At 46.6% G+C, this 25,085-nt stretch overlaps 1 protein-coding gene across 1 annotated transcript; it reads left to right on the plus strand.

Moving 5' to 3' along the window:
* The first annotated feature begins 21,737 nt into the window (after window positions 1-21,737).
* Window positions 21,738-24,067, plus strand: LOC100192685 (uncharacterized). Its single transcript, NM_001137890.2, is given in 3 exon segments — window positions 21,738-21,886; window positions 21,888-22,047; window positions 23,324-24,067. Coding segments are annotated over 3 exon segments (654 nt in total). The 5' UTR covers window positions 21,738-21,881; the 3' UTR covers window positions 23,813-24,067.
* Window positions 24,068-25,085: the final 1,018 nt, after the last annotated feature.

The raw sequence follows: 25,085 nt of genomic DNA on the forward strand, positions 1-25,085 counted from the left end.
TTAGGGTTGGGTTCTGCCCTAAGGGTTATTTTTGTTAGCATATAACAGTAATAATAGGCTTCTGTGCCAAAAATCACAGAAAGCTAAGGGATGGTCATTTAGTTATGATTTTCTAAAGTTAAATGCCAAAAAGGCACTTTCTACCATATTGTTATTTGAAAAATGTCAAACAGCAGATTTCATATTTTTCCTAAGTTCTTAATAACAAAACATTAATTATCCTAAGGGTTGGGGTGTTTTTACCTTGGGGTTATTTTTGTAGGGTTTTTCTAAGTTTTCCTTGTTTTCTTAAAATAAAAGGAATCCTACTTATTTCATACTAAACCAGGGTATAATAGATTTTTCTAGTAAACTACATTGAATAAGTGTCCTAACAAAAATAGGGGTGCCCTCTGGTTCATTATTTAAATCATCTTTTCTATTTTTTAACCTTAAGCATATTGTGAAATAATTGGTAAAAACTAACTTAATGGGGTGAACAAAGAGGTTTAGCATTTTTAAACAGGTCAGTAGGTGGGTATAAACTTCTCCAAATTTTTCTAACCCTAGTCAAATAGTGCAACTATTTTTATCCCTATTATTTAGCTTTTGGTCAAAACAATAATTAAATCAGAACCTTATAGTTTTCTGTAGTACTTAAGGATTTTATATTTTTCCTAAGCAGTTTACATTATTTAAAGTCTGACACAATTGGTTTGACCAAATTTGGATGAATAAAACAGAAGTTATGAATTATTAAAGTTCTGTTCAAATTTAAAATCAGATTTAATAAAGGTTTTCTGGAAAAGCAGTTTACACCGAGGACCCTGGGTTATTTCCAAACTAACTCTCTCAGTTATACCCCCGCGCTACTATTCATTTGAGTCTCTGACATTTCACAAAACCCCCAGACTTCTTTCCTTCTCCCCCGCGGTCCTTCCCTAGGTTTAAACAGTGCCCGCAAGAAAGAAAAGGGTGGCACGGCTTACCGGCGGCGAGATAGGTCTGGCGAAGGGCGGGGTTGGCCCGGGGAGGCTCTGGCGGTCACAGCGATGTACGGCACGACGGCGGGGATGGCCGGAATCGCTCGGTCCACGTGCGCAGGCGGGTGTCCTCGTCGGCGGCGGGTGTGCCAGCCAAAACAAGGCGATCTGATTCAATCCAATGGCACGGTGAGCTCCACGGGGTGACGTAGAGACTGTGTGCACAAGGAATCAGAAAATGGTTCAGTGGATTACCCGGTCCACGCACTCCGGCGGGGTTGTGAACTCCGGTGACCGTGGACTGGCCTCTCCGGCGAAGCAGACTTCGATTCCTCGCTCGGGGAGCTTCACCGAGGTGTGCTCACTCGTCTCCGAGGGTTGGACGGGGTTGGGAAAGGCTGGGCTGGCCGGTCTACAGCGGCAGGGGCTCGGGTGGCCACGGACACGCCGCGTACGGGCAAACGACGGTGAGTTGAGCTCCGGTGAGGTTTGAGCGTGCGCGGAAGAGTGTGGTCGACGCCCGAGCGGGCTTTATAGGCGCGGGCGCGGGCCATGGCGTCGGCTGGCCTTTGGCGCGACGTGGGGCGCGCGCGGGCGTGCTCTGGCGTGCACAGAGCGCGTCGAACACGTGGAGCTTTTCTTCTGCCCGTGTTCCACAGCTCACCCAAGTCGCAAACGTGCGAATCTTGGCAAAAATCCGCCGCGAGTCTTTTCCTGGCACCTAGGGCTGTCTCTCATCCGTGAGTTACCATGGCAGATATGGCCTAGGTAGGGAGATCTTCGATCGCCAAATCAGGTATGTCACTCTGCCCACCTCGCGACAAAAACCATGCCAAGGCATGTCAAACGTCAAGGTCTCGGGCTCAGCTTTTTCCAGTGGGTGCCCTAGGTGGTATGCCACATTTTTGGTATAGAACATAGGTGGTTTTGGTGCCATCTCCAAGGTGAACACGGTTGATCTTTAGTGTTGGTGTAGTTTTTGACTTAGAGAGAAATAGAGAGCTCTAGCTCTCTATCCACTTAAGGAATGGATTTGGGGTTTCTCCAGGGGTCTTTTTGCAACATTTCCTTCCACAATTGCTGGTTAAGAAGTTACTTAAAGTTTGGTTAAAGATTAACTCATGGTTTGCACAATTGCTTATTCTCTCCCCCTCTCAACCATGGTTCTGGAAGATAGGGTTCAAGAGAGGTCTAGGGTTTTCCCCCCTCTTGCCCAAGGTAGTAAGTGCACAAAAGTTTGAGTGATGCTTCTTAGGTCATTAGCAATCTTGGTTAACACATGGTCTCCAAGGTTCTTATGTTCTCCTTGAGTTTTTACCACATGTGATCACAGTCCCTAGTACCAAGGTGTGCTCTAGCCATGGTAACACCTGAGGTGTTACAGTGAGGCTCCGCGGTGGTTCTTCATCGCGGTCCCGGTTTCGGGTGGTCGGGGAGGTGGGTAAGCACGGGTGGGGGTAGGGGATAATGGTGGATGGGTTGATTTGGTCGGAGGGTGCTCGGGAAGGTCGGTCCACGGCGAGGTGGTGGGCGTCCGCGGCGGTGAGATCGCCGGTGAGGTTGCCGAGCGCAATAGGTGAAGGGGAGGGGTGTGTCGTGTTCGTGAGGGAGCGGTGAACCTAACAGGCCAACCCAATTGAACTCTAAGCTACCAGAGAAGGGAGGGGGCACTCACCGGAGCGGAGGAAGGGCGCGACTCGATTGAGCTCGGGGGAGGGGTGTGGGGAAGCCGAGGCCGGTGTGAGGAGTTGGGGGAGCTCGGCGCGGTCCTTTTATAGGTGGCCGAGGAAGGGGGGAGAGAGGTGGCATGCACCGGCGAGCTTGCCGCGGCGGCGATGATGGCACATAGTGGTGGGGATGGGATGGCTCGGGCAGACGGGTGACGGGATGGCTCGGGCTGGCGCAAGGAGACAGGGACGCAAGGCGCCAACCTCGCTGGCGAGCATGTTAATGGTGAGGCGGTGGGGCGGGTGGTTACCGACGGCGATCGCTCTGATAGCTTGGTCACGGGCGCGAGGGAGGGGCTGACAAGCGGGGCCCGCTTGCCAGAGAGAGGGCGGTTGCGAGGGAGCAAGGGCAGGCACGGCTGATGGGTGGGGCCGGGCTGACAGCGGCGTGGCGCGAGCACAGGCACGAGAGGTGGGCCGTGTGGGCCGAGCGGGGGGGAGAAACGGCGCGCGCGGGAGAGAGAGGGGGTTGGGCCAGATTCGGCCCAGCCGAGGTGGGGAAGGAGAGATTTTCCTTTTTTCCTTTTCTATTTCTATTTCTATTTCTATTTTTTATCTCCTTTTCTTTTGAACAAATATTTAGCTATATATTCTTAGGTGTCAAAAATATTCTATGTGAGGTGCTACTAATAATCGTGGTGTATGCATATGATGAAATGTCTTATGAGGTGGGGTCTAGGGGATTAGAGCTTCTAACCTTGGGATTAAATTTTGGGATGTTACAAACCTACCCCACTGAAAGGAATCTCGCCCTCGAGATTCAGACTGGGTTTGAGAAAAGGTAAGGGTATTGCCTCCTCAAAGAGTCCTCACTCTCCCAGGTAGCTTCTTCTTCTCCTTCTCTGCTCCACTGAACTTTACAGAGTCTTACTTCTGAGTTTCGGGTCTTTCGGACGGCCGAGTCAAGAATCTTTACTGGCTTTTCTCGGTACTGCAGATCCTTTTAAATCTGAATTGTCTCTTCTTCGATGTGACTTTCTGGCACTTTCAGGCATTTGCGGAGCTGGGATACGTGAAACACATTGTGGATATCTGACATGGATTCTGGCAATTCAAGGCGGTAGGCTGCGGGTCCTATTCTGCCAATGATAGGATAGGGGACGACGAATTGCGGAGCTAGCTTTCCTTTCACTTGAAACCTTTTGACTCCGCGCATTGGGGAGACCTTGAGGTAGACAAAGTCTCCTTCCTCGAACCTAAGTTCTCTCCGCGTGTTGTCTGCATAACTCTTCTGCCGTCTCTGAGCTTCAAGTAATCTTTTGCGGATCAGGGCAACTTTCTCTTCTGCCTCTTTAACGAAGGCAGGCCCTTCTAGTGTCTTTTCCCCTACGTTGGACCACATCAGAGGGGTCTGGCACTTTCGTCCATACAAGGCTTTGAACTGTGACATCTTGATACTGGCCTGGTAGCTGTTGTTATATGAGAACTCTGCATACGGTAAACTGGACTCCCAATTCCTGTCAAACATCAACACATAGGCTCTCAACAAATTTTCGAGGACCTTGTTGACCTTTTCTGTCTGACCATCTGACTGAGGGTGATGGCGGTGCTGAAGTCTAGCTTGGTGCCCATATCTTGTTGAAGGCTCATCCAGAATTTTGAGGTGAACTGTGTTCCCCTGTCTGACATTATCTTCCGTGGAATACTATGGAGTCTAACTATTTCCTTAAGATATATCCGGGCAAGGGTGGCTCCTCCGAAGGTAGTTTTTACTGGGATGAAATGAGCTACCTTGGTAAGACGGTCAATTATAACCCAGATAGAATCGTTCCCTTTTTGGGTCCGAGGCAGTCCGGTTACAAAATCCATGCCTATTTCTTCCCACTTCCATTTGGGTACTAGAAGGGGTTGCAGTAGACCTGCAGGCTTCTGATGCTCTGCCTTCATTCGCTGGCAAGTGTCGCACCGGGCCACATACTGTGCTATCTCCCTTTTCATTCCTCTCCACCAGTATATGGTCTTGAGGTCTACGTACATCTTGGTGGTCCCTGGGTGGATATAGTAGGCTGAGTTGTGAGCTTCGTCAAGCAGAACTTCTCGTACCTCTCCTTTTGGTATGCACAGACGGTTTTCGAACCAAAGGATTCCTTCTTCATCTGTCCTGAGGTCTAGGAGTTGTTCTTGGCGAGTTCTCTCCACAAGACTTGTCGTCTCAGTGTCTAGGTGCTGAGCCTTGCGTATGAGGTCTTCTAGCATTGGTTTGACTTCCAAGCTGCCATTGTCTCCCAGACAAGCATTCAGTTGAGCTGATTCTTTCTTCCAGTCTTCCAAGAAGTTGGTTTCTTTCTCCCCGAAAGGTTTTCGGCTGAGGGCGTCTGCTACCACGTTGGCCTTTCCGGGGTGGTAGTGGATCTCAATGTCGTAAGCTTTAATCAATTCCATCCATCTTCGTTGACGGAGATTGAGGTCTGGCTGAGTGAAAATGTACTTCAGACTCTTGTGATCTGTGAAGATGTGACATTTGTTCCCAATCAGGTAGTGCCTCCATATTTTTAGGGCATGCACTATGGCTGCTAATTCCAAATCATGCGTTGGATAATTCTGCTCATGCGGCTTGAGTAGGCGTGATGCATAGGCACTGACTTTCTCATTTTGCATAAGTATACATCCTAAACCTTGCCTTGAAGCATCATAGAAGATGACGAAATCCTGGTGGATGTCTGGCAGTGTCAAAACTGGTGCGGTTGTGAGCTTCTTCTTTATGATTTGGAAGCTTTCCTCACACTTCGGGGTCCACACAAACTTATTGTCTTTCTTGAGGAGCTCGGTCATAGGTCTTGCTATGCCGGAGTACCCTTTGATAAAACGGCGTTAATATCCTGCCATTCCCAAGAAGCTTCAAACTTCACTAACGTTGGATGGCTGCTTCCATTTGGATACTGCTTCGACTTTGGACGGGTCCACTTCTATTCCTTCTGCAGTTATGATATGCCCGAGGAAGGCTATCTTTTCCAACCAGAATTCACATTTGTTGAGCTTAGCATAGAGTTGATGTGCTCTGAGTCTTCTGAGGACAATCCTAAGGTGATGCTCATGATCTTCGCGACTCTTGGAGTAGATAAGGATGTCATCAATGAAGACTACGACAAACTTATCCAGCTCTTCCATAAATACCTTATTCATGAGATTCATGAAAAAGGCGGGTGCGTTGGTTAGTCCGAAGGGCATTACTGTGAACACATACTGTCTGTACCGGGTGACAAATGCAGTCTTCTGAATGTCTGCTTCCTTAATTCTTAGCTGGTGATATCCTGACCTTAGATCTATCTTGGAGAAATAATTGGCTCCTTGAAGCTGGTCGAAGAGGTCATCGATCCGAGGTAGTGGGTACTTGTTTTTTATTGTAACCTCATTCAAGGATCGGTAATCGATACACATCCTCAAACTTCCATCCTTTTTGGTGATGAAAAGGACTGGTGCTCCCCAAGGAGATGAGCTGGGAAGAATGTACCCTTTTTGTTGGAGTTCTACGATCTGGAGTTTTAGTTCCGCTAATTCGGTGGGAGCCATGCGGTATGGTCTTTTTGCGATTGGTGCGGTGCCAGGAATTAGATCAATGTAGAACTCCACTTCTCTTTCTGGCGGCATTCCTGGCAATTCTTCTGGGAATACATCCATGAATTCTTCTACTACAGATATGCTTTCTGCTGCTTGATTAAACACCATTGGATCTTGGGCGGGTGGCTGAGCCTGACATGAAACTGACTTTCCTTGGTGGTCAGTGAGAAGAACTGTCTTATTTGCGCAACTTATGATGCCCTTGTGCTTGGTTAACCAATCCATTCCTAAGATCACATCAATCCCTTGGGATGGCAAGACAGCTAAGTCTGCCAAGAACACTACCCCACTTAAAAGAATCCTGATTGGGAGCATTTGAGCTGGTATAGAAGGTCTGACCCTGGGGTTCGGGTGACCAAGGGAATTTCTAGGTGTGCAGTGGGAATGCCATGCTTTTCCACAAAACTAGTGGCTATGAAAGAATGAGATGCTCCTGAATCAAAAAGTACAGTAGCAGGAGTAAATTCAACTAGAAACTCACCGAGCACGACTCCCGGGGCTTGCTGGGCCTCTTAAGCGTCGACGTGGTTTACTCGTGCCCTGCCATGATACTGGGTCTTGCTCTGCTAGCTGTTGGAGGAGGGTGCCTTGGAGGCGGGTGCTGGGGCATTCTTGGGGCCATTCACCGAATTGGAGTAAGTAGGCCCGGATGCCTTCAACTGGGGCCAATTATTCTTGTAGTGACTAGGGTCTCCGCAGTGCCAACAGGCATTAGCTGGAGGTTGCTTGCTTGCAACGGAGGGGGTCTGAAAGGAGCTTTGACCCTACTGACTAAAACGTGACGGAGTGGGTCCAGCTGGCTTGTTGAAGTTTGGTCCCTTGGGTGGAAACCCAAAGGATCGAATTCTCTGGTGCCTATCCTGCTGCTGAGCTCGGAGGACCTGGAACTTTCTCTTGAGGTGACCCTTTTCTTCTTCCCTAGCTCTTTCCACTTGTATGGCCTTGTTTGAGAGGTGCGAGAAGCTGAGGAAATCTTGGCTGGCAAGGATAGTCTTGAGTTCTGGTCTTAGCCCTTTCAAGAAACGAGCCATCTTCTTGGCTTCTATGCTGACATCGTCAGGCGCGTAGCGAGCCAATTCTGTGAATTTGTGCACATACTCACTGACAGATCTTCCTCCTTGAGTTAATTCCCAAAATTCATCTTCCTTGAGCTGAACGATCCCTTGGGGCACATGATGTTCTCGGAAGGCGGCTTCAAATTCTGCCCAGGTAGCATCTTTGACGGTAGCGCTGGAGATATCCCACCAGGATAGGGCCATCCCAGAAAGTTGATGAGCAGCCAGATGAACACGCTGGTTTTCAGGGCATCCGATGGCTTCTAACTTCCTTTTTATCGTGCACAGCCAGTCATCGGCGTCGAGTGGATTGCTGGATCCAGCGAATGTGGGAGGCTTGAGCCTTAGAAAATCTCCCATCCTGTCCTGAGGCCTTCCACCATTCGGGCGCTGGTTCTCAAGGCTTCTGGTGAGGACTTCGATGAGTCGAGTTTGATTGGCCAGAACTTGGGCTAAGTCTAATGGCAGCTCCGGAGGTGCAGGGAGGTGGGTCTCACTCCCTTCTCCACCGGCTTCTCCTTCAGCTCCTAGGGGAAACCTTGCTCCAATCCCGGAGGAGGTAGGCGTGGTTTTATCCAAAGCCATCTGCCAGGGGGAGAGAATTACTACTATGCACATGCTAATTTTTTTTCTTCAAACACGTTATTTTATTCATCACACAAGTTCATTATAAGCATACAGTTACCACAAGTCACACTACACGCGAGTGCTTTCTAAGGTGCTTCCGAACTCCCTTTCTAAGGTGTCCCCAAATTCCTTGAGAAGGTCGTCAAGGCTAGCTAGGGACATATCCTCAACGTCTGACAAGTTTTCTATCCTGGAGGGAGGCAGTGCTGGTGGGGCTTCCTTTTTCCGTTCAGTCTGGCATCCTTGGCTCTTGGTTCGCTTTCGGATCTTCTTAGTGGGGGCGAGCTTCTTCAACTTCTTATTGTAGTCCATCTTCAGGGTTCGGTAGGCTTCACGAGTGTTGGCCTCTTCACCTTCTTCTATTTTGAGACTTTCTTGGAGGGATACCTTCTCCTTTTTAAGTTCCTTGATTTGTTGCTCTAAGCTTTCCACCCGGGAGTTTAGGTGGGTGCAGTGGGAGAAAAGGTCGTCATAGTGGTTATCAAGTGTGTGGAGATATCCGACCATGTAGACTATGGTGGGGTCATCTTCAGTAGGATCTCTTCCTGACAGGGCCTGAAGTCTTTTCCTCCAGGTAGGGGTATTTTTGTTGCTAGGTGGAAAGTAACGAAGGGGGTCTCAAAGACTTCCTTGCTGTAGTTTTGGCATAGCTGGCGGAGGGCTTTTTGGGCAACATTTTGGCAAGTGTCTGGGAAGATTGTCCAGTGAAGGTGACTTGGAAAGGAGGGCGATTTGGGTAGCTTCGGCTTTCTCCCAGGTAGACTGCCATAGAGCATTTCTCAGTCCCATTCTCGCGGTATTTTTTCCAGACGTATTCCAGCTTCTTGCGGATCCTCATGCGAAGCGCGCAACTCCATAAAAGGTGAGGGAATTCTTCCACCTCTGAGCAGTATGATGTCCTAATGACAAAGGAGCCTTCCATCTGGTAGAAGAAAAGAAGGGTCTGTTAATATCAGGGAAAGGAGAGATGATTCTTCTTAAAGGTAAGAGGTCTTTTCTTTTTAAGGCAAACTTTTAAGGTCGGGGCTGCGATCTACGACCAGTCCTATGCCTCTGATACCACCTGAAGCGCCCCAATCCTCTGGGACTCAAATGTGATACAATTACTAGTCTCAGGAGACTAGTAACCACATTCCTTACTTCAAATAGTACAGAGTTTGAATAAAAGTTATTACAATACCAGAGTAAAAGCTCTAAAGAGCCTGAAATACAAAGCGCAGTGGAAGATAAACTAGCCCAAGCCACAGGCAGAACAGGGTGCAGACACAACCCCCTTCTAGTCGAGCATAGCAGAAAAGAAGTCTTCAGCTGCTGAAAAACATTAAATAAATCTGGGTGAATACACTAGGTATTCCGCAAGCCCATCCCGCCCGTAAAGAGAGAGGGACCTACAGATTACATGCTTTATATGGTGGAGTTTAAGTCACTCTTCTTTTTCCAGAGAAAGGCAATACTTTGATGGGTTTTTCCCAAAGAAGGAAGTAGCACATTTTCACACTCAACCACCACTGAGCTTCCTGCTCCCGTGGCATTGTTTTCATTTCCAAAAACACACCCACTCACACATTTCCTGGTTCGCGGAGGTTTTAAACACTAATTGTCATATCACACCAGACTCGTCCATACCAGTGGACATGAACAATTCGAATAGGTTTGAACTCTGCGTAGGGGGGGTACACTTTACCCACTAGTCCGGCTCTGCGGTCTCATGGCCAATGAGACCCGAATCCGAATCTCTTTCTTTCCTCGCACGTCCTTACCTTAACGGTTATACCGGAAGGAGTCAGGCCACCGCCATGTCCAAACCGGACAAAACATTCCCCCTCCTTATCCTCCCGGTGCTCACTGGCCATCATAACCCTGGGGTTTGGACCGTACGAGTTCAGATTGAGTGACTGCCCATACATTCTCGAGTGGTTGTACTTGTCATGAGTACATGTAGTGAAGAATGACAAACCGATCCTTATATGAGGGGACAATCCTTCTGCTCACACCTAACCTGGCTGAGCCAACACCTGAGGCCCTCCCCTAAACCAGAGAGTCCCTGATTATCCCACTCAAAAGGTGATAAGGGTGAATATCCTTCATCATACATTTTTGAAAACATCGTTTAGTAAAAACATTGCCCTTTTCTCATCCCACATTTTTTACTCAAAAGATATTCTTTAATGCGGGCTATCTCTCTTCTCACAATGCAAAAGACCCATCCCTTATTCCCGGCTTAGGTAGTGGTAGAAACAGTAGGTAATTTATGCATCAAGGGAAGAATGGACTTGCCTTCGTCGAAGCTCTCTTGGCACGAAAGATCTATTTCAGAGAGGTCGGGTTCCTGCCCTTCTTCCGGAGCTACAAATTCCGGAGGATCGGATCACGCTTCTCCTAGCAAAAATAGGTAATGAACAATACATCAACCATGGTGACTTGGTGGAGTGTGCCAACTTTTAGATAATATTATTTTGTGCCCTATAATTTATTTAGACTATTTTTGGTGCATAAAATATCAATATATGCATTAATATATGAAAATAGGAAAAAGAAATGGAAAAAGAAAAAAAGAAAGGGATTTCCTGCTAACTGAGCCGGGGGGATTTTTGGCCTAGCTGAGCGCGGGCAGGCGGCCCAGCCGGCCCACCAGCGGGGGACGGCACCGTGGGTGCGGGCCCACGTGCCAGCGAGGAGGGGAGGGGACGGTGTTAGGGGGGATGACGGGGGGGGGGGGGGGGGGGGGGCGAACCGGCCGGAGTCGACCGTCGGTGAGGCTCTACGGCGGTTCTCCGTCGCGGTCCCGGTTTCAGGTGGTCGGGGAGGTGGGTAAGCACGGGTGGGGGTAGGGGATAATGGTGGATGGGTTGATTTGGTCGGAGGGTGCTCGGGATGGCCGGTCCATGGCGAGGTGGTGGTCGTCCGCGGCGGTGAGATCGTCGGTGAGGTTGCCGGGCGCAATAGGTGAAGGGGAGGGGTGTGTCGTGTTCGTGACGGAGCGGTGAACCTAACAGGCCAACCCAATTGTACTCTAAGCTACCAGAGAAGGGAGGGGGCATTCACCGGAGCGGAGGAAGGGCGCGGCGGCGCGATTCGATTGAGCTCGGGGGAGGGGTGTGGAGAAGCCGAGGCCGGTGTGAGGAGTTGGGGGAGCTCGGGGCGGTCCTTTTATAGGCGGCCGAGAAAGGGGGAGAGAGAGGTGGCGAGCACCAGCGAGCTTGCCGCGGCGGCGATGATGGCGCATAGTGGTGGTGATGGGATGGCTCGGGCAGACGGGTGACAGGATTACTCGGGTTGGCGCAAGGAGACAGGGACGCAAGGCGCCTGTTGGGGACTTGTTCTCAAATGCTATGAGTTAAGAACAAGGCAACACGGAAAATGTTAATCGGTAAAGTCCTTCGTCCTACGAAGCATTATTTCCCTTAGGATATAATGATTTTTGGACGAAGGTTATGAAGGACGTACCTTCATAAACACAGCATACGATGATGAAGAATGAATCATAAGGAATATGAAGGATAACATAGACAATTATATATTATTATCAACTTATTTTTGCATTATTATTATTATGAAGAAACAGAAATGACATCGAATTACAAATGTACCTTCAGCTTGGGAAGGAGATGAAAGTACAGGTGTGACGCAAAAGCAAATGCCAAATCAGCGTGAACAGTACGGGAGTACTGTTCACCTATTTATAGGCACAGGACACAGCCCATATAAAATTACATTCATGCCCTTTACATTTGGTAGTAATTCTATAGTAATCCACCGAGGTCTGAATAGCCTTTTCATCTTTAAGTCGGTTTCTTTTTCTGCTGTTACGCCGAAGCTTTTCTGCTCACAGCTTCGGTGCTGTGTCGACCTTCGTATTCTTTGGGCTTCTCCCACTGTGGTACCGATTCGAGTCCGAAGATACCTGTTCACACATTATACTCCAGAAATACTGTTAAATCTTGTTTTTGAGGACCTTCGGAAGCCGAAGGCCCCCAACAGTAGCCCCTCGCAATATTAATTTGTTAGAATAATAAATTTAAATTGCGACATGGACGAAGGCCTTAAGCCGAAGGTCCGAAAAAACACCTTCCCTTTGCTAGAATAGCAACATTCACTGACAAGCGGGGTCTTTCAATTTTTAACGCACTGGGCGTATAAATAAGATCATACCGCAAGCTCATTTGGCACGCTCTCTTGCCATCTGCTCTCGCTCACTCAATTTTTAGCTCTTGCGCACCAAGATTTGCTTAGCTTTTTAAGTTTTGAAGCTTCGGCATTGAAAACAGTTTTTTAGTGTTTCCGAAGATGTCTGAAGATAAGAAGGCTGCTGCCGAGATGAAGCTGAGTCTCTCTGAAGAGAAGAATCTGGGGTTTCTTATAGCAATGTCGAAGACCAATACAGAAAAAATCACCAGAGATATTTTAGAAGGTTTGTCTGAAGATACTGATGACAGCGACAGTTATGATGTGGATAGTGGTGGTGAAGACTCCGAAGATCGCCCTTGGCGACCAAGCCATGCGGTTTTCGGCAAATCAAGTATCAAAGAAAATCATCTTGTCAACATGAGAGGAAGGTATTTCCGGGACTTGTCCGTTGTGAGGGCCGACGAAGGAGAAAAGACTTGTCCGAACCCTGAAGAAAATGAAGTTGTAGTGTACCGAAGCTTTTTGAAAGCTGGACTACGATTTCGCCTGAGCAACTTTGTCATAGAGGTGCTGAAAATATTCGAAGTCTATCTTCACCAACTTACCCTCGAAGCAATCATAAGGCTGAATATCTTCGTGTGGGTCGTGAGAAGCCAAGGTCTGGAACCTGATGCGAAAAGTTTCTGCAATATACATGAATTATCATACGAGACAAAACCTTGGGGTAAAGAGCAGTATCACAATAATTTTGGCTGCTACAGTTTCGTTTCTCGGTCTGGGTCAAGCTGTCCCGTGCCAACCTTTCGGAAGAGATGGCCCGGCGACTGGATGACAGAATGGTTTTATGTGAAGAATGACCTGAAAGTACGGGAAGATATCAAAGGTATAATTATGCGCCCTATTTGGCAAAGCTTCGGCCTGCGGAGGCCGAAGGTTGAAATGAATGAAGCTGCCGAAGAATGCCAGAGAGCCTTCGGTGTTATTTGTTCTTTTATTGGAACGAGAGATTTGGTACAAGAGCATATTGCCTTCAGAGTATGGCCGCTCGCGGAAAAATGGGAAATGCCGCAAGAAACCATAAAGGATGCTGACGAAGGTGGACTTATCAGGCTGAAGTATACTTTCAAGTTCGGAGATAAATTCGTTGAGCCAGATGATGACTGGCTAAAAAGCATTGAAAATTTAAGTGATGAACTGCTTGGGGCTTACTCGAAGGCCGAAGATACTGCATTGTCAGCAGCCTTCGGAGGCCGAAAAAAGAAAAGACTGAACCGGGTGTTTGACGCAATCGAGTTCGTCTACCCTGACTATCGTTATCCCATTCGAGGGCAGAAAAGAAAAAGCACAACCTCTGCGAAAGAAGAAGCTGCAACTGCTCCTAGTGAGCCAGCACCGAAAAGAAAAAGGATAAAGGTCCTCACACATCGGCCACGCTATATTGAACCAGCCTCGGTGCCTGAGTTCTCCGGAGAGACCTCTTCGGCCACCGAAGCTGAAAAGCCAACCAAGCCAACCTTGCTGCCAGAAGTCGCAGAAATGGCCGAAGCGCCAACAAGAACAGAATTGGAAGAACCAAAGATTTTGTTATCAGAAACCAAAGAGATGGCCGAAGCGCCATCGTCAGAAAAAATGGAAGAAGCAAAAGGATCAGCTGAAGGATCAAAAATATCAGAAGTTTTAAGTCCTTCAGCAAATGTTGAGACAACAAAAATCCAAAAGGGGCCAGCGGTGACTCCGAAAAGAAAGAGAATGGTCAATGTGTTAGATGTTCTGGAAACAATTAAGTCCTCAAGCACAACTCCGAAGAAGACTGTTGCAACTTCCGAAGCGAAAACTGAAATTTCTGATACTAAGGCTCCAGAGCAAGAAATTGAAGCTGAAGCTGGGCCCTCAGAGCCCACGAAGGTAAAATCCTTGGAAACCGAGGAAGAAAAAATAACGGAGCCAATTCTTGTTGAAGAAATCAGTGCTGTTGCCCCCGAAGCATCCCCCAAAGTCCTTGATTATATTGTTCGTCATGCTTCGGGGAAAAAATTATCAGAAAAAGAAAAGCAAGAGGCCCAGCTTTACGCCCAAAAACTGAAGTATCCAAAGGGGGCGTTAATATTCAACGGCAGTGGAGAAGAGGACTTTTTGTATTGTCTCCCTGACAGCAAGGAGATTTCTGTCTGTCGGGAGATGAGCAAGAGCTTCGGATTCCCAACACTAGAAGACGGGCTCTCGGTGCTGTCGAAAAACGAACTGGCCGACAGCCTGGCATACAATAGCTTAAAGGTGCAAAAAATGAGATCTTTGTATTTTTTCTTGAGACCAAAATTTTTCGTTTGCTTAAATCTATTGACGCACACACATTCTTCTTTGCAGGGCCTTATACTTAGCAATGCCCTCAGGGCCCAAAAAGATGCCGAAGACAAAGGGTGCGCTATTGCCCTGAGCAACCTTCGTTCCAAAGTAATTGAACTAAGGAACAAAGGTCTCGAAAAAGATAAAATATTACATTCATTGATAAATAGAATAAAAGAAGACGAGGCTACTTTTAAAGGTCAAGCTGAGGCTCAGAAGCGTGAAATTGAAGATCTTCGAAAACAACTGGCCAGAGCCAAAGAGGAATGCATACTTGAAGAAACGAAGCGAGAACTTAGCGACCAATGGGCAAATCATTTAGAGGGAACTGTTGAAGAGCTTCGTTCGTCCAAGAAAAGATGCTATAACAAATCTATGGAGTGTGTCAAGAAGTTGAAAGCTAGCTTCGCCAGCGTCGGCGCATTCTCGAGCGAAGAAAACTTTACAAGAGGCAACCCCGAAGGTCCCATCGAATGGATCAATCACGAAGCTGAGGCCTTCGAGGAAATTTTAAATAGCCGCGAGACATATGTGCTTTCTCGGGTGCCAGGGGAATTGCCACCATTTTGGAGAAAAAGGGTTGCGAGCATGTAAAGATTTTAGCGGAATCCGAAGCTGCCTTGTCCTTCAAAGATGCAAGAGATCCTTCAACCGAAGCTAGCATGGTTGGTGGAAAATTTTTCACCGATGTCTGGGATAATGGTGGCCGAGAAATGGCCCGAGAAATTATTCAAAAAAGCGAAAAGGGCATTCACGATGCTAGAGAAGTAGCTGAGGCTGCTGAAAAAAGCGCAGAGCCCGAAGGGCAAATAGGTATTAACTAATGGTTTTTATTGTGTTGTAATTTTTGGTTTTAAACTTCGTTCGCAATTTGTAATAGCAATGTAGCCGTATCCTGTCCTCCTTTAGATCCTACTAAAGCGTCTCCGGGCCCTCACCCGAAAGGAGATGACGAAATTAAAAAGATGGCTGAAGCTATCATGGATGAAGTTGTTAATCGGCTCCTGAACGAAGCTGCGGAAGTTGTTCTGAGAGAAGATTAAGTACTATTGTAAAAACTTCTGAAATGTAACATGTGCAACATCTTGTAGCCCTGAATATAATATACCTGTTTTTATTGTTCAATTCTTTACGATGCATGAAATTTTACATACGTACTGTTTTTGAGTCTTTGACGAAAAAACACCTTCCCTTCTTCTCATGCTTCGTGAAGAAGAATTTTTATTTATCACAACAATATCCGTAGTGTTCTGATGAATAATATCCAAGCTTCGTGAAGATATTTTCCGAAGCTACACTTCCGAAGATCAATAGTGTATCTCCTTACGACTTAACATGATTTTCTCCTTTTTCAAAACATTCTTCTGAAGATCGATATTGTGTCCCCTTCTTGTGCCATATGCAGCATGATGTATGATGCTTATGCTATGCGAAATGATGTGATGATGTTATGCTATGTAAGATGGTATTTATTCCGAAGACACACGTACATCCCTGCGATAAAACACATAATCTTTTTGAATCAGCGTTGACTTTTTGCTATAAGCCTCCCTTAGGAGCTTCTTCGCCTTTTACTTCAGCGGAATCATCGTTTATTTTTCGCTGTAAGCCTCCCTTAGGAGCTTCTTCGCCTTTTACTTTCAGCGGTATTCGCGTTGACTTTTCGCGCTTCGCCTTTTACTTTAGGCGGTATCAGCGTTGACTTTTCGCTGTAAGCTCTGCATTCCCTTTGGAACGACTTTGGAGCAGAAAACTTACACTGCGCTCCCTTTGGAACGGCTTTTTGTGACTTCAGCAAACTTATTCTGCGTTCCTTAGAACGACTTTTTGTTGCTTCGAAGAATTTTTGATAATTCGAAGGTCCTCCTTGTTATCGCAAATCTTTAAGCTTCAACAACTTAAGCCTGTGGACAAAATATATTTTCCTTGTGGCAAACAACGAAACTATTACATGAAATCTAAAAAATGTCCTTTATTACACAGAAAATAAAACTGAATGAAAAAGACTGCTATCAAGGTAGGATATTTGTCAATAGATGTGCTTCGATTCTGGCACAGTGCTGTTGACTGTGCGAGCTTCGGACTGTTCTCTGAAGTCCCTTTTGTGTGGAGCATATTGGCTCCCTTCTGGCTGTTGGCCTTGTTGCAGTGGTGGTGGAGGCGGAGGCTGTTGCCAGGAAGCTTGAGGTTGACTCGCCGAAGCAACAGAAACTGCAGGGTGGTTGCCTACATATTCTGGGATGTAAGGCGAATGATACGAAGCAGTGTGCATGACCTGCTTCGGCTGAGCCTGTTGTGCTGCAGCTTCGGCTATTTCCTTTTGCTTCTGGATGGTAACATGGCACATCCTGGTGGTATGGCCTTTGTTCTCACCACAGAACAAGCAAAAAATTCTTCTTGGTTGATCTCCAAATCTTCCGCCGAAGCCCCTGGCGCCTCTGCCTCTTGGAGCTGGTGGTCGGAAGGAGCCTTGCTGTTGCCCCGAAGTCTGTGAGGAGCACTGTGGCCTTTGCTGCTGGCTCCCCCTATCATCATTTTGAGTAGAGTTGTGAATTGACCTAACGTGCCTCGGATAGAACCTCCCTCCGAAGCCCCTGGTCATTTCAGAAAACCTGAAAGCCTCCTCCCTTCTTTGACGAAAATCACTATCGGCCCGAATATACTCGTCCATCTTCTGGAGCAGCTTCTCCAAAGTTTGAGGAGGCTTCCTAGCAAAGTACTGAGCTGAAGGTCCTGGCCGAAGCCCCTTGATCATGGCCTCAATGACAATTTCGTTGGGCACTGTTGGTGCCTGTGCCCTCAAACGCAAGAACCTCCAGACGTACGCCTGAAGGTATTCTTCGTGATCCTGGGTGCACTGGAATAGAGCTTGAGCAGTGACCGGCTTCGTCTGAAACCCTTGGAAGCTGGTTAACAACAAGTCTTTCAGCTTTTGCCATGAAGTGATCGTTCCTGGTCGAAGGGAGGAATACCAGGTTTGAGCAACACTCCTGACAGCCATAACAAAAGATTTGGCCATGACTGCAGCATTGCCACCATACGAAGATATTGTTGCTTCGTAGCTCATCAAAAACTGCTTCGGGTCTGAGTGGCCATCGAATATGGGAAGCTGAGGCGGCTTGTAGGACGAAGGCCAAGGTGTAGCCTGCAGCTCAGCGGACAGAGGAGAAGCATCATCAAAAACAAAATTCCCATGATGGAAATTGTCATACCAGTCATCTTCGTTGAGGAAACCCTCCTGATGAAGGTCTTGGTGCTGAGGCCTTCGGTGTTGCTCATCCTGAGTAAGATGACGAACTTCTTCAGAGGCTTCGTCTATCTGCCTTTGCAGTTCAGCTAGCCTGGCCATCTTTTCCTTCTTCCTCTGCACCTGTTGATGAAGCATCTCCATGTCTCTGATTTCTTGGTCTATCTCATCCTCTGGCGGTGTCGGGCTAACAGCCTTCCTTTTCTGGTTTCGGGCCTCCCGAAGGGAGATAGTCTCCTGATTGTGGTCCAGCGGTTGCAGAGCTGCAGCCCCAGTTGCTGAAGCTTTCTTCGGCGCCATAGCGAAGGTTTATGATCGCCAAAGGTGTTCAAAAACTCAAAGAGTGGAAGTGAGTTCACCGGAGGTGGGCGCCAATGTTGGGGACTTGTTCTCAAATGCTATGAGTTAAGAACAAGGTAACACGGAAAATGTTAATCGGTAAAGTCCTTCGTCCTACGAAGCATTATTTCCCTTAGGATATAATGATTTTTGGATGAAGGTTATGAAGGACGTACCTTCATAAACACAGCATACGATGATGAAGAATGAATCATAAGGAATATGAAGGATAACATAGACAATTATATATTATTATCAACTTATTTTTGCATTATTATTATTATGAAGAAACAGAAATGACATCGAATTACAAATGTACCTTCAGCTTGGGAAGGAGATGAAAGTACAGGTGTGACGCAAAAGCAAATGCCAAATCAGCGTGAACAGTACGGGAGTACTGTTCACCTATTTATAGGCACGGGACACAGCCCATATAAAATTACATTCATGCCCTTTACATTTGGTAGTAATTCTATAGTAATCCACCGAGGTCTGAATAGCCTTTTCATCTTTAAGTCGGTTTCTTTTTCTGCTGTTACGCCGAAGCTTTCCTGCTCACAGCTTCGGTGCTGTGTCGACCTTCGTATTCTTTGGGCTTCTCCCACTGTGGTACCGATTCGAGTCCGAAGATACCTGTTCACACATTATACTCCAGAAATACTGTTAAATCTTGTTTTTGAGGACCTTCGGAAGCCGAAGGCCCCCAACAGCGCCAACCTCGCTGGCGAGCGTGTTAATGGCGAGGCGACGAGGCGGGTGGCGACCGGCGGCGCTAGCACCGATAGCTTGGTCACGGACGCGAGGGAGGGGTTGACAAGCGGGGCCCGCTTGCTAGAGAGAGGGCAGTCGCGAGGGAGCGAGGGCGGGCGCGGCTGACGGGTGGGGCCGGGCTGACAGCGGCGTGGCACGAGCGCGGACGCGAGAGGTGGGCCGCGTGGGCTGAGCGGGGGGGAGAGGAACGACGTGTGCGGGAGAGAGAGAGGGGGGTTGGGCCGGATTCGGCCCAGCCGAGGGGGGAGGAGAGATTTTCCTTTTTTCTTTTTCTATTTCTTTTATCTCCTTTTTCTTTTGAACAAATATTTAGCTATATATTCTTAGGTGTCAAAAATATTCTATGTGAGGTGCTACTAATAATCATGGTGTATGCATATGATGAAATGTCTTATGAGGTGGGGTCTAGAGGATTAGGGCTTCTAACCTTGGGATTAAATTTTGGGATGTTACATCCACCGTGTATTGTGACAAGAATTTCTCCTTCGCTTGACACATGTAGTCCTCGTATTGCTATTGCTCATCGGCCGTCAGACTTTCAACAGCCAGCTTCAGAATATTGTATGGGGAGATATCGATGTGATATTTAGAACCAACCATTTGAGGGCCTGATTTTTAGTAGATCTAGACACCTATTCCCAGCGGAGTCACCAAAAAGTGTGTTGGCGTCAATCTAGGCACCAAACACTGGAAAGGACCCCATGGTGGTGCTCTCTACGGAGGCGCGGACGGTCCACAGCACAAGGCCGAACGGTCCGCGACCTAGCGCTGGAGCGTCTCCTCCTCTGCGTATGTCCAAACGGTCCGCGCCTGGGGCTCAAACGGTCCACGATGGCACAGAGGGTCTTCTTCTTCGCAGCAGACCAAGATCTCGCCTCCCGGGAGGGACCCTGTTGGGGAGGAGAGATCCTAGGGTGTGTCTTGGGTTGGTAGGCCACCTAAGATGCCTCTAGTCGACGTAGAGCCGAAGAGAGGAGAAGATTTGAGGTAGAGGGAGGCTAAACTAGGGCTAAACTAGAACTACTCCTAATGCATAAGGTAAAAACAATAAGTAGATTTGATTTGATCGATTGTGGGGGGTTCAATCGGCCGTACCCCTTCATTTATATAAAAGGGGGAGGTCTGGACCCGTTACAAGTCGTATCTCGAGTTAATCCCACAGATTTAGCTAACAAATCCCACTAGAAACTCGTAATCCTAATTGATTCTGCGCATGCGCGTACCGTCCGAGCTACCACCGGATCATCCGGCCTACAGGGCCGAACCGTCCGCTCCCAAAAGTGGCTCAACGGGGCTTACCAGCCATATAATCTCGCAATATAATTCTTACTATTAGTAAGGATTCAAAGTAGAATGCTTTCTACAACAAACACTCAATACAGGGCATTTTCTTCACCTTCTTCGTCCTGTCCTCTCTCACTTCCGGAATTCAACTTTTTGCCGAGTGTCAAATGATTTGCCGAGTGTTTTTTTTCGGGCACTAGTCAAAGAAGTCAAACAAAAAACGCTTGGTAAAAAACACTCGACAAAGGATTTCTTTGCCGAGTGTGTTTTTCCAACACTAGGCAATGTTAATTAAAAAATGCATTTTGAAGGAATAAATTAATTGGGTAGAACGACGTTTGCTTTTGGTTAGGACGACGTCGTTGATTGCGACTCAATGGTACGTGCAGAAGCATGTCGTTGTTGCACAAGAGTTTATATAGGTTCGGTCCACGTTAGAATGTGTAACACCCTACTTCCTGTTGTGGCTGTGTATTGGTTTCTGGAGTATGAAGGTTACAAGTGAGCTCTGCGATTGCTCAGGTGTTGTTGATGAGGACGGGTTGAGATGATTTTGTAGGGGTGCCCCCTCAGCCATACACAACCAGAGAGTTATCCCTTTACAAGTTGTGATCATTGTCTACTTCACTTATCTCCTTCTTTGTCCCAGCTTGTAGTCCTACATATCCGGGGTCTTGACCATCTTCTCGCCCGAGTTACTGTCGAATGTTTAGCTCCTCAGGTGCTTACAACTGCACCACCCGAGAAATCAGTGCTTTGGTAGCGCCTAACTCGGACGTTGGTCTTTATCTTCTTGAATCAGATTCGCCGATCCGGTTATGACATGCTGGCCTATCCCGTAGGATGAACTAATAGGAGGCCCATTAGGCGACCCATGATATATTTTAGTGTTCATGAGGACCCAGGAGATATCTATTCCTCACAACCATGCCCTGGAGGCTGGTGCCCTGGTGTGGATCTGCTGGAGGCCAGAACTATAGCAGAGTTTTGTATAGGTTGGGGATTTTTTTTGCCATGGTTATCGCATGGATGAAAAGAGTGGCTCAATTGGCCATAGGTGCCATGACAATCTATTGGGTCGAGTGGGTAGGAAAGCTAAGATATTTTAGCCGAAATTAAAAGAGTTTATTCACTTATTTGATTTATTTTCTGTTTTATATGTATATACACTATATACATGTATATATTGAGTTTTCTTGCTAAAAATAATTGGTATTCAGTTGAATACCATTGAATTCAATGGGACCCACCATGTGTCTACCGTGAATTGGAGTTGCTAGTTTGATTAATAATTCTATAATAAATACCAGATTCAATACCAAATCAACTGTGGTATTGAAATGAGATGTTATTTCTATTCTATTGTTTGGATGTCGCTGAATTGAGGTTTAAAATTGTGTGATCTAATTGCACATAATACAAAAGATAATGCTCAGTACTGGGAGAATAAGTTTATAGTTAAAGTCCAAATCCAGAAAATTAAATCTATCATTCCAAATCTCGATTCTATACGTAATCAAACAACGGAATTTTAGAAAGCTGGTTCTAATTCATAATTACATCCTAACACGCTGTATAGAAGCTCAATGATAAATTCTTTATACAAATTCAATTTTTGACTTGCTGAGGTGGTCTAGGACCCTTAGTTGGACGAGTGACAAGTGCTCTCCCACCACCACCCGCCAGCTCAAGCCGCAAAGGCCAGGCCACCACTCCTTACCTTTACCTCTCTTTTTTTTCCTTCATTCACGAATCCCTTCTTCCGCCTTCTTCGTCGGGCCATCCTCACCGACGAGAAGAGATCTCCTCTTCGGCACGAGGAGGACAGCAGGGGAGAAAGATGGGGGGGGCGGGTGGATCACGAGTACTCTTACCTGTTCAAGATGGTGCTCATCGGGGACAGCGGCGTCGGCAAGTCCAATATCCTCTCTCGCTTCACGCGCAACCACTTCTCCCTCGACTCCAAGTCCACCATCGGCGTCGAGTTCGCCACCAAGTCCCTACAGGTGTGCCTCCATTTGCCCCCCCCCCCCCCCCCCCCCCCCCCCCCCCCCCGTCTTCTATTTCTCTGTAGCTGTTCTGTACGCGCGCGTTAGTGGATGGTCTCTTCGCGATCCCAACCCGCCAGATCTCGATCTTGGCGACTGGAAAGATTGCGGTTGGTAGCCACCCGATAAAGCTGCTCGTTTCGTCATACAGTGTGGCTTACGACTGTTTTCTTTTTCTTGTGAAGTTGCAACGAAGAGGCAAATTTAGGTGGAGGGTTGATAAAAAAATACCTGCGGAGATACTGGGAGTTCACCTGTTCAGTGTTCACACGTAGTGAATGGCCTCTTGTATCTATTTTCTTTTTGTTTTTCAGCGGTCCTGGTTCATGGTTCGAGTTCATTTTTCAACCATCAAACTGCGGAGTGTGAGCCAGAGTTTCAATGCTATACTATGGAACCGTTAATAGGCATCCATTGACATCCTTAAATTATTACAAACCAGAAAAGTACGAAACTATTACAACTTTTTAAAGGTTGTGTACCTGTTTATGATATATATATCAAATGAAAACAATATCTAAATGACTCTAAATAGCACACCAATGAAGAAAACTTAAACTAGTTTCATTTTTTTTTGATTGAAAATAAACCAACTATGAACTTTTGACTAAATTTTATTACTTTTAGAATGTAGAAAACTACTTCAAAATTGGTCATTAGACCGAAATTTTCTGAACTGTTGGAGGTTTTGTTTGTTATCTAGTTTCATAGTTTAGGGCTAAAAGCTGGACTGACATCCAACGTGAAAACCCCCTTTTAAAATTATTAACGTATCACTCCTGTTATAAATTATAAAATATTTAACTTTTTTAGAGTGGATGCATAATGCTAGTTGTTGCTACCATGATACCTTCTCTATATCATAGAGAAATTGTTCTCTTTTGCCCCAGGATCATATCATAGCGTTTGGTGTAGATTGATTGATAGGTCGATACGCCAGCTACTGCCGCTAGTCTGTATTATGCGGCATCCTGTCTGTCAGTAGAGTGTTAGGTGAAACCAAACTGTCGTCGTAATACTTTTCCTGCCATTGTGATTCCTTCCATGATAATGACACTGTCATTGCCGTTCTATTAATTGTACTGGACACAGCTTCTATTTTCGCTCAGGACTGCTGGACTGGTAATGTTTGATGTGCATTTAAACCGGAACAAAATCTGAGAGCATGGTTTATTACTCTAGTTACTTACAACTATGTCGCTAATTAAGATTATCCTTATCTTCTTTCACACAGATTGACGGCAAAACAATAAAGGCTCAGATCTGGGACACAGCTGGGCAGGAAAGGTACCGTGCGATTACAAGCGCCTACTACCGTGGCGCCGTGGCCGCCCTGCTTGTGTACGACATCACGAAGAGGCAGAGCTTCGACAACGTTCACAGGTGGCTTCGTGAGCTCCGCGACCACGCTGACTCCAGCATCGTGATCATGATGGTGGGCAACAAATCCGACCTGATCCACTTGAGAGCTATCTCTGAGGACGAAGGCAAAGCGTTGGCTGAGAAGGAAGGGCTGTTCTTCCTCGAGACGTCAGCTATGGAGGCCATCAACGTGGAGGAAGCCTTCCAGACTATTATCACGGAGGTGTATGGCATCGTCAACAGGAAAGCGCTGGCCGCCAAGGAAGCAGCAGCCACAGCTGCCCCATTGCCTTCACAGGGCAAAACCATCAGCATTGACAGCAATGCAGGAAATACAAAGAAGGCATGCTGCTCTACATGAATAAAAAAGATGTAACCTTTTTAAAATATGGTAGAAAATGGAGCATATATAGTCATCATAAAATATGGTGTGGAGGCGATATTATAACTACTGCTATTCTATTCTTTTCTTTTCTTTAATTTTTTTTTGTGTGTGGACAAAATCGAGTACATGCAGTGTTTCTGAATCAAAAGTTAGATATTGTATTAGGATTCATACCTTTTATGTTCTCCAAGTTGAATGGTACTACTGCAGAATCATAGTCCAATGTTACTGTAGAGTTCAAGTGTGAATTTGTGATTTTATCACGCGTTCTAATTGTAAGACAATTTGTTTTGCTTTTAATTAATTGCCAAGGCCAGCGGCCAGCAATCATGTCGTCTACGCTCGCTGATGATGACCGACAACGTTCAGATCGTGGTCCACGAGCCTTGATGACGTACCGCTTAGGGTGCCGTCCACGCATCCTGATTGTTCTGTTGGTGGTCCGTAGTGATGGAATCGGGATCATATTTGAATGAAATCAGATCCGGATATCATCTTTTACCGTATTTTAATTTGAATACGAAAACAGTAAGGTCTTGCATTTTTGTATTTGCATTCAAATTGTGAGACAAGTTCAAATTAGGAAAATAGAATTTGGAAATAGAAATAGAAAATAAAAGAGATTGGGAAAGAAAATTTTAATTAAGTTATTTATTCCTCCCATAAATAAATAACAAGGAAAATAATAAATATTATTATCATAAACAGTAAGGTTTAGATTCACATTAGTATTAATTTTGACACTTGGAATCTGAAATTCAAAATAGGGATTTGAATTTAGGTTAAATGCTTCAAATTGAAAGTAGAAATAGAAAAATAAAAGAGGAAAGAATTCGGATGGGCCGCTACTGCCATTATTGGCCCATCTTCCTGCACCAGCCCACTACTCGGTCAGCCCGACACCCCACCACGCGCGCTTCTGTGGCCACTGAACGGTGGGACCCGCGGGTTGGGAGCTTGGCTTTGCACGCGCGAGACAACGACATGCGGGGCCCCCTTGTCAGCAGAATCGCGTGTGCATCTGTGTTTCTGACCGATGGGTCTCGCGGAAAGGATAACCAGTGGGCGTCGTGTGCCTCTGGTGAGTGGGCCCATGTGGCCAGACTCTTCTTCCCTCTGCTGAAATCGCGCAACAAATCAAACTCGTTGGCCCGCCATGGCCGTCGCCGGAGATCTCGAGGTGGCCCCAAACGTATATATCTTATAACAAAGTAATGTCATGCATATCATAGAGATAAAGGAGTAAAAT

This window comes from Zea mays, chromosome 8 (assembly GCF_902167145.1).
Source record: "Zea mays cultivar B73 chromosome 8, Zm-B73-REFERENCE-NAM-5.0, whole genome shotgun sequence".
NCBI lineage: Eukaryota > Viridiplantae > Streptophyta > Magnoliopsida > Poales > Poaceae > Zea > Zea mays.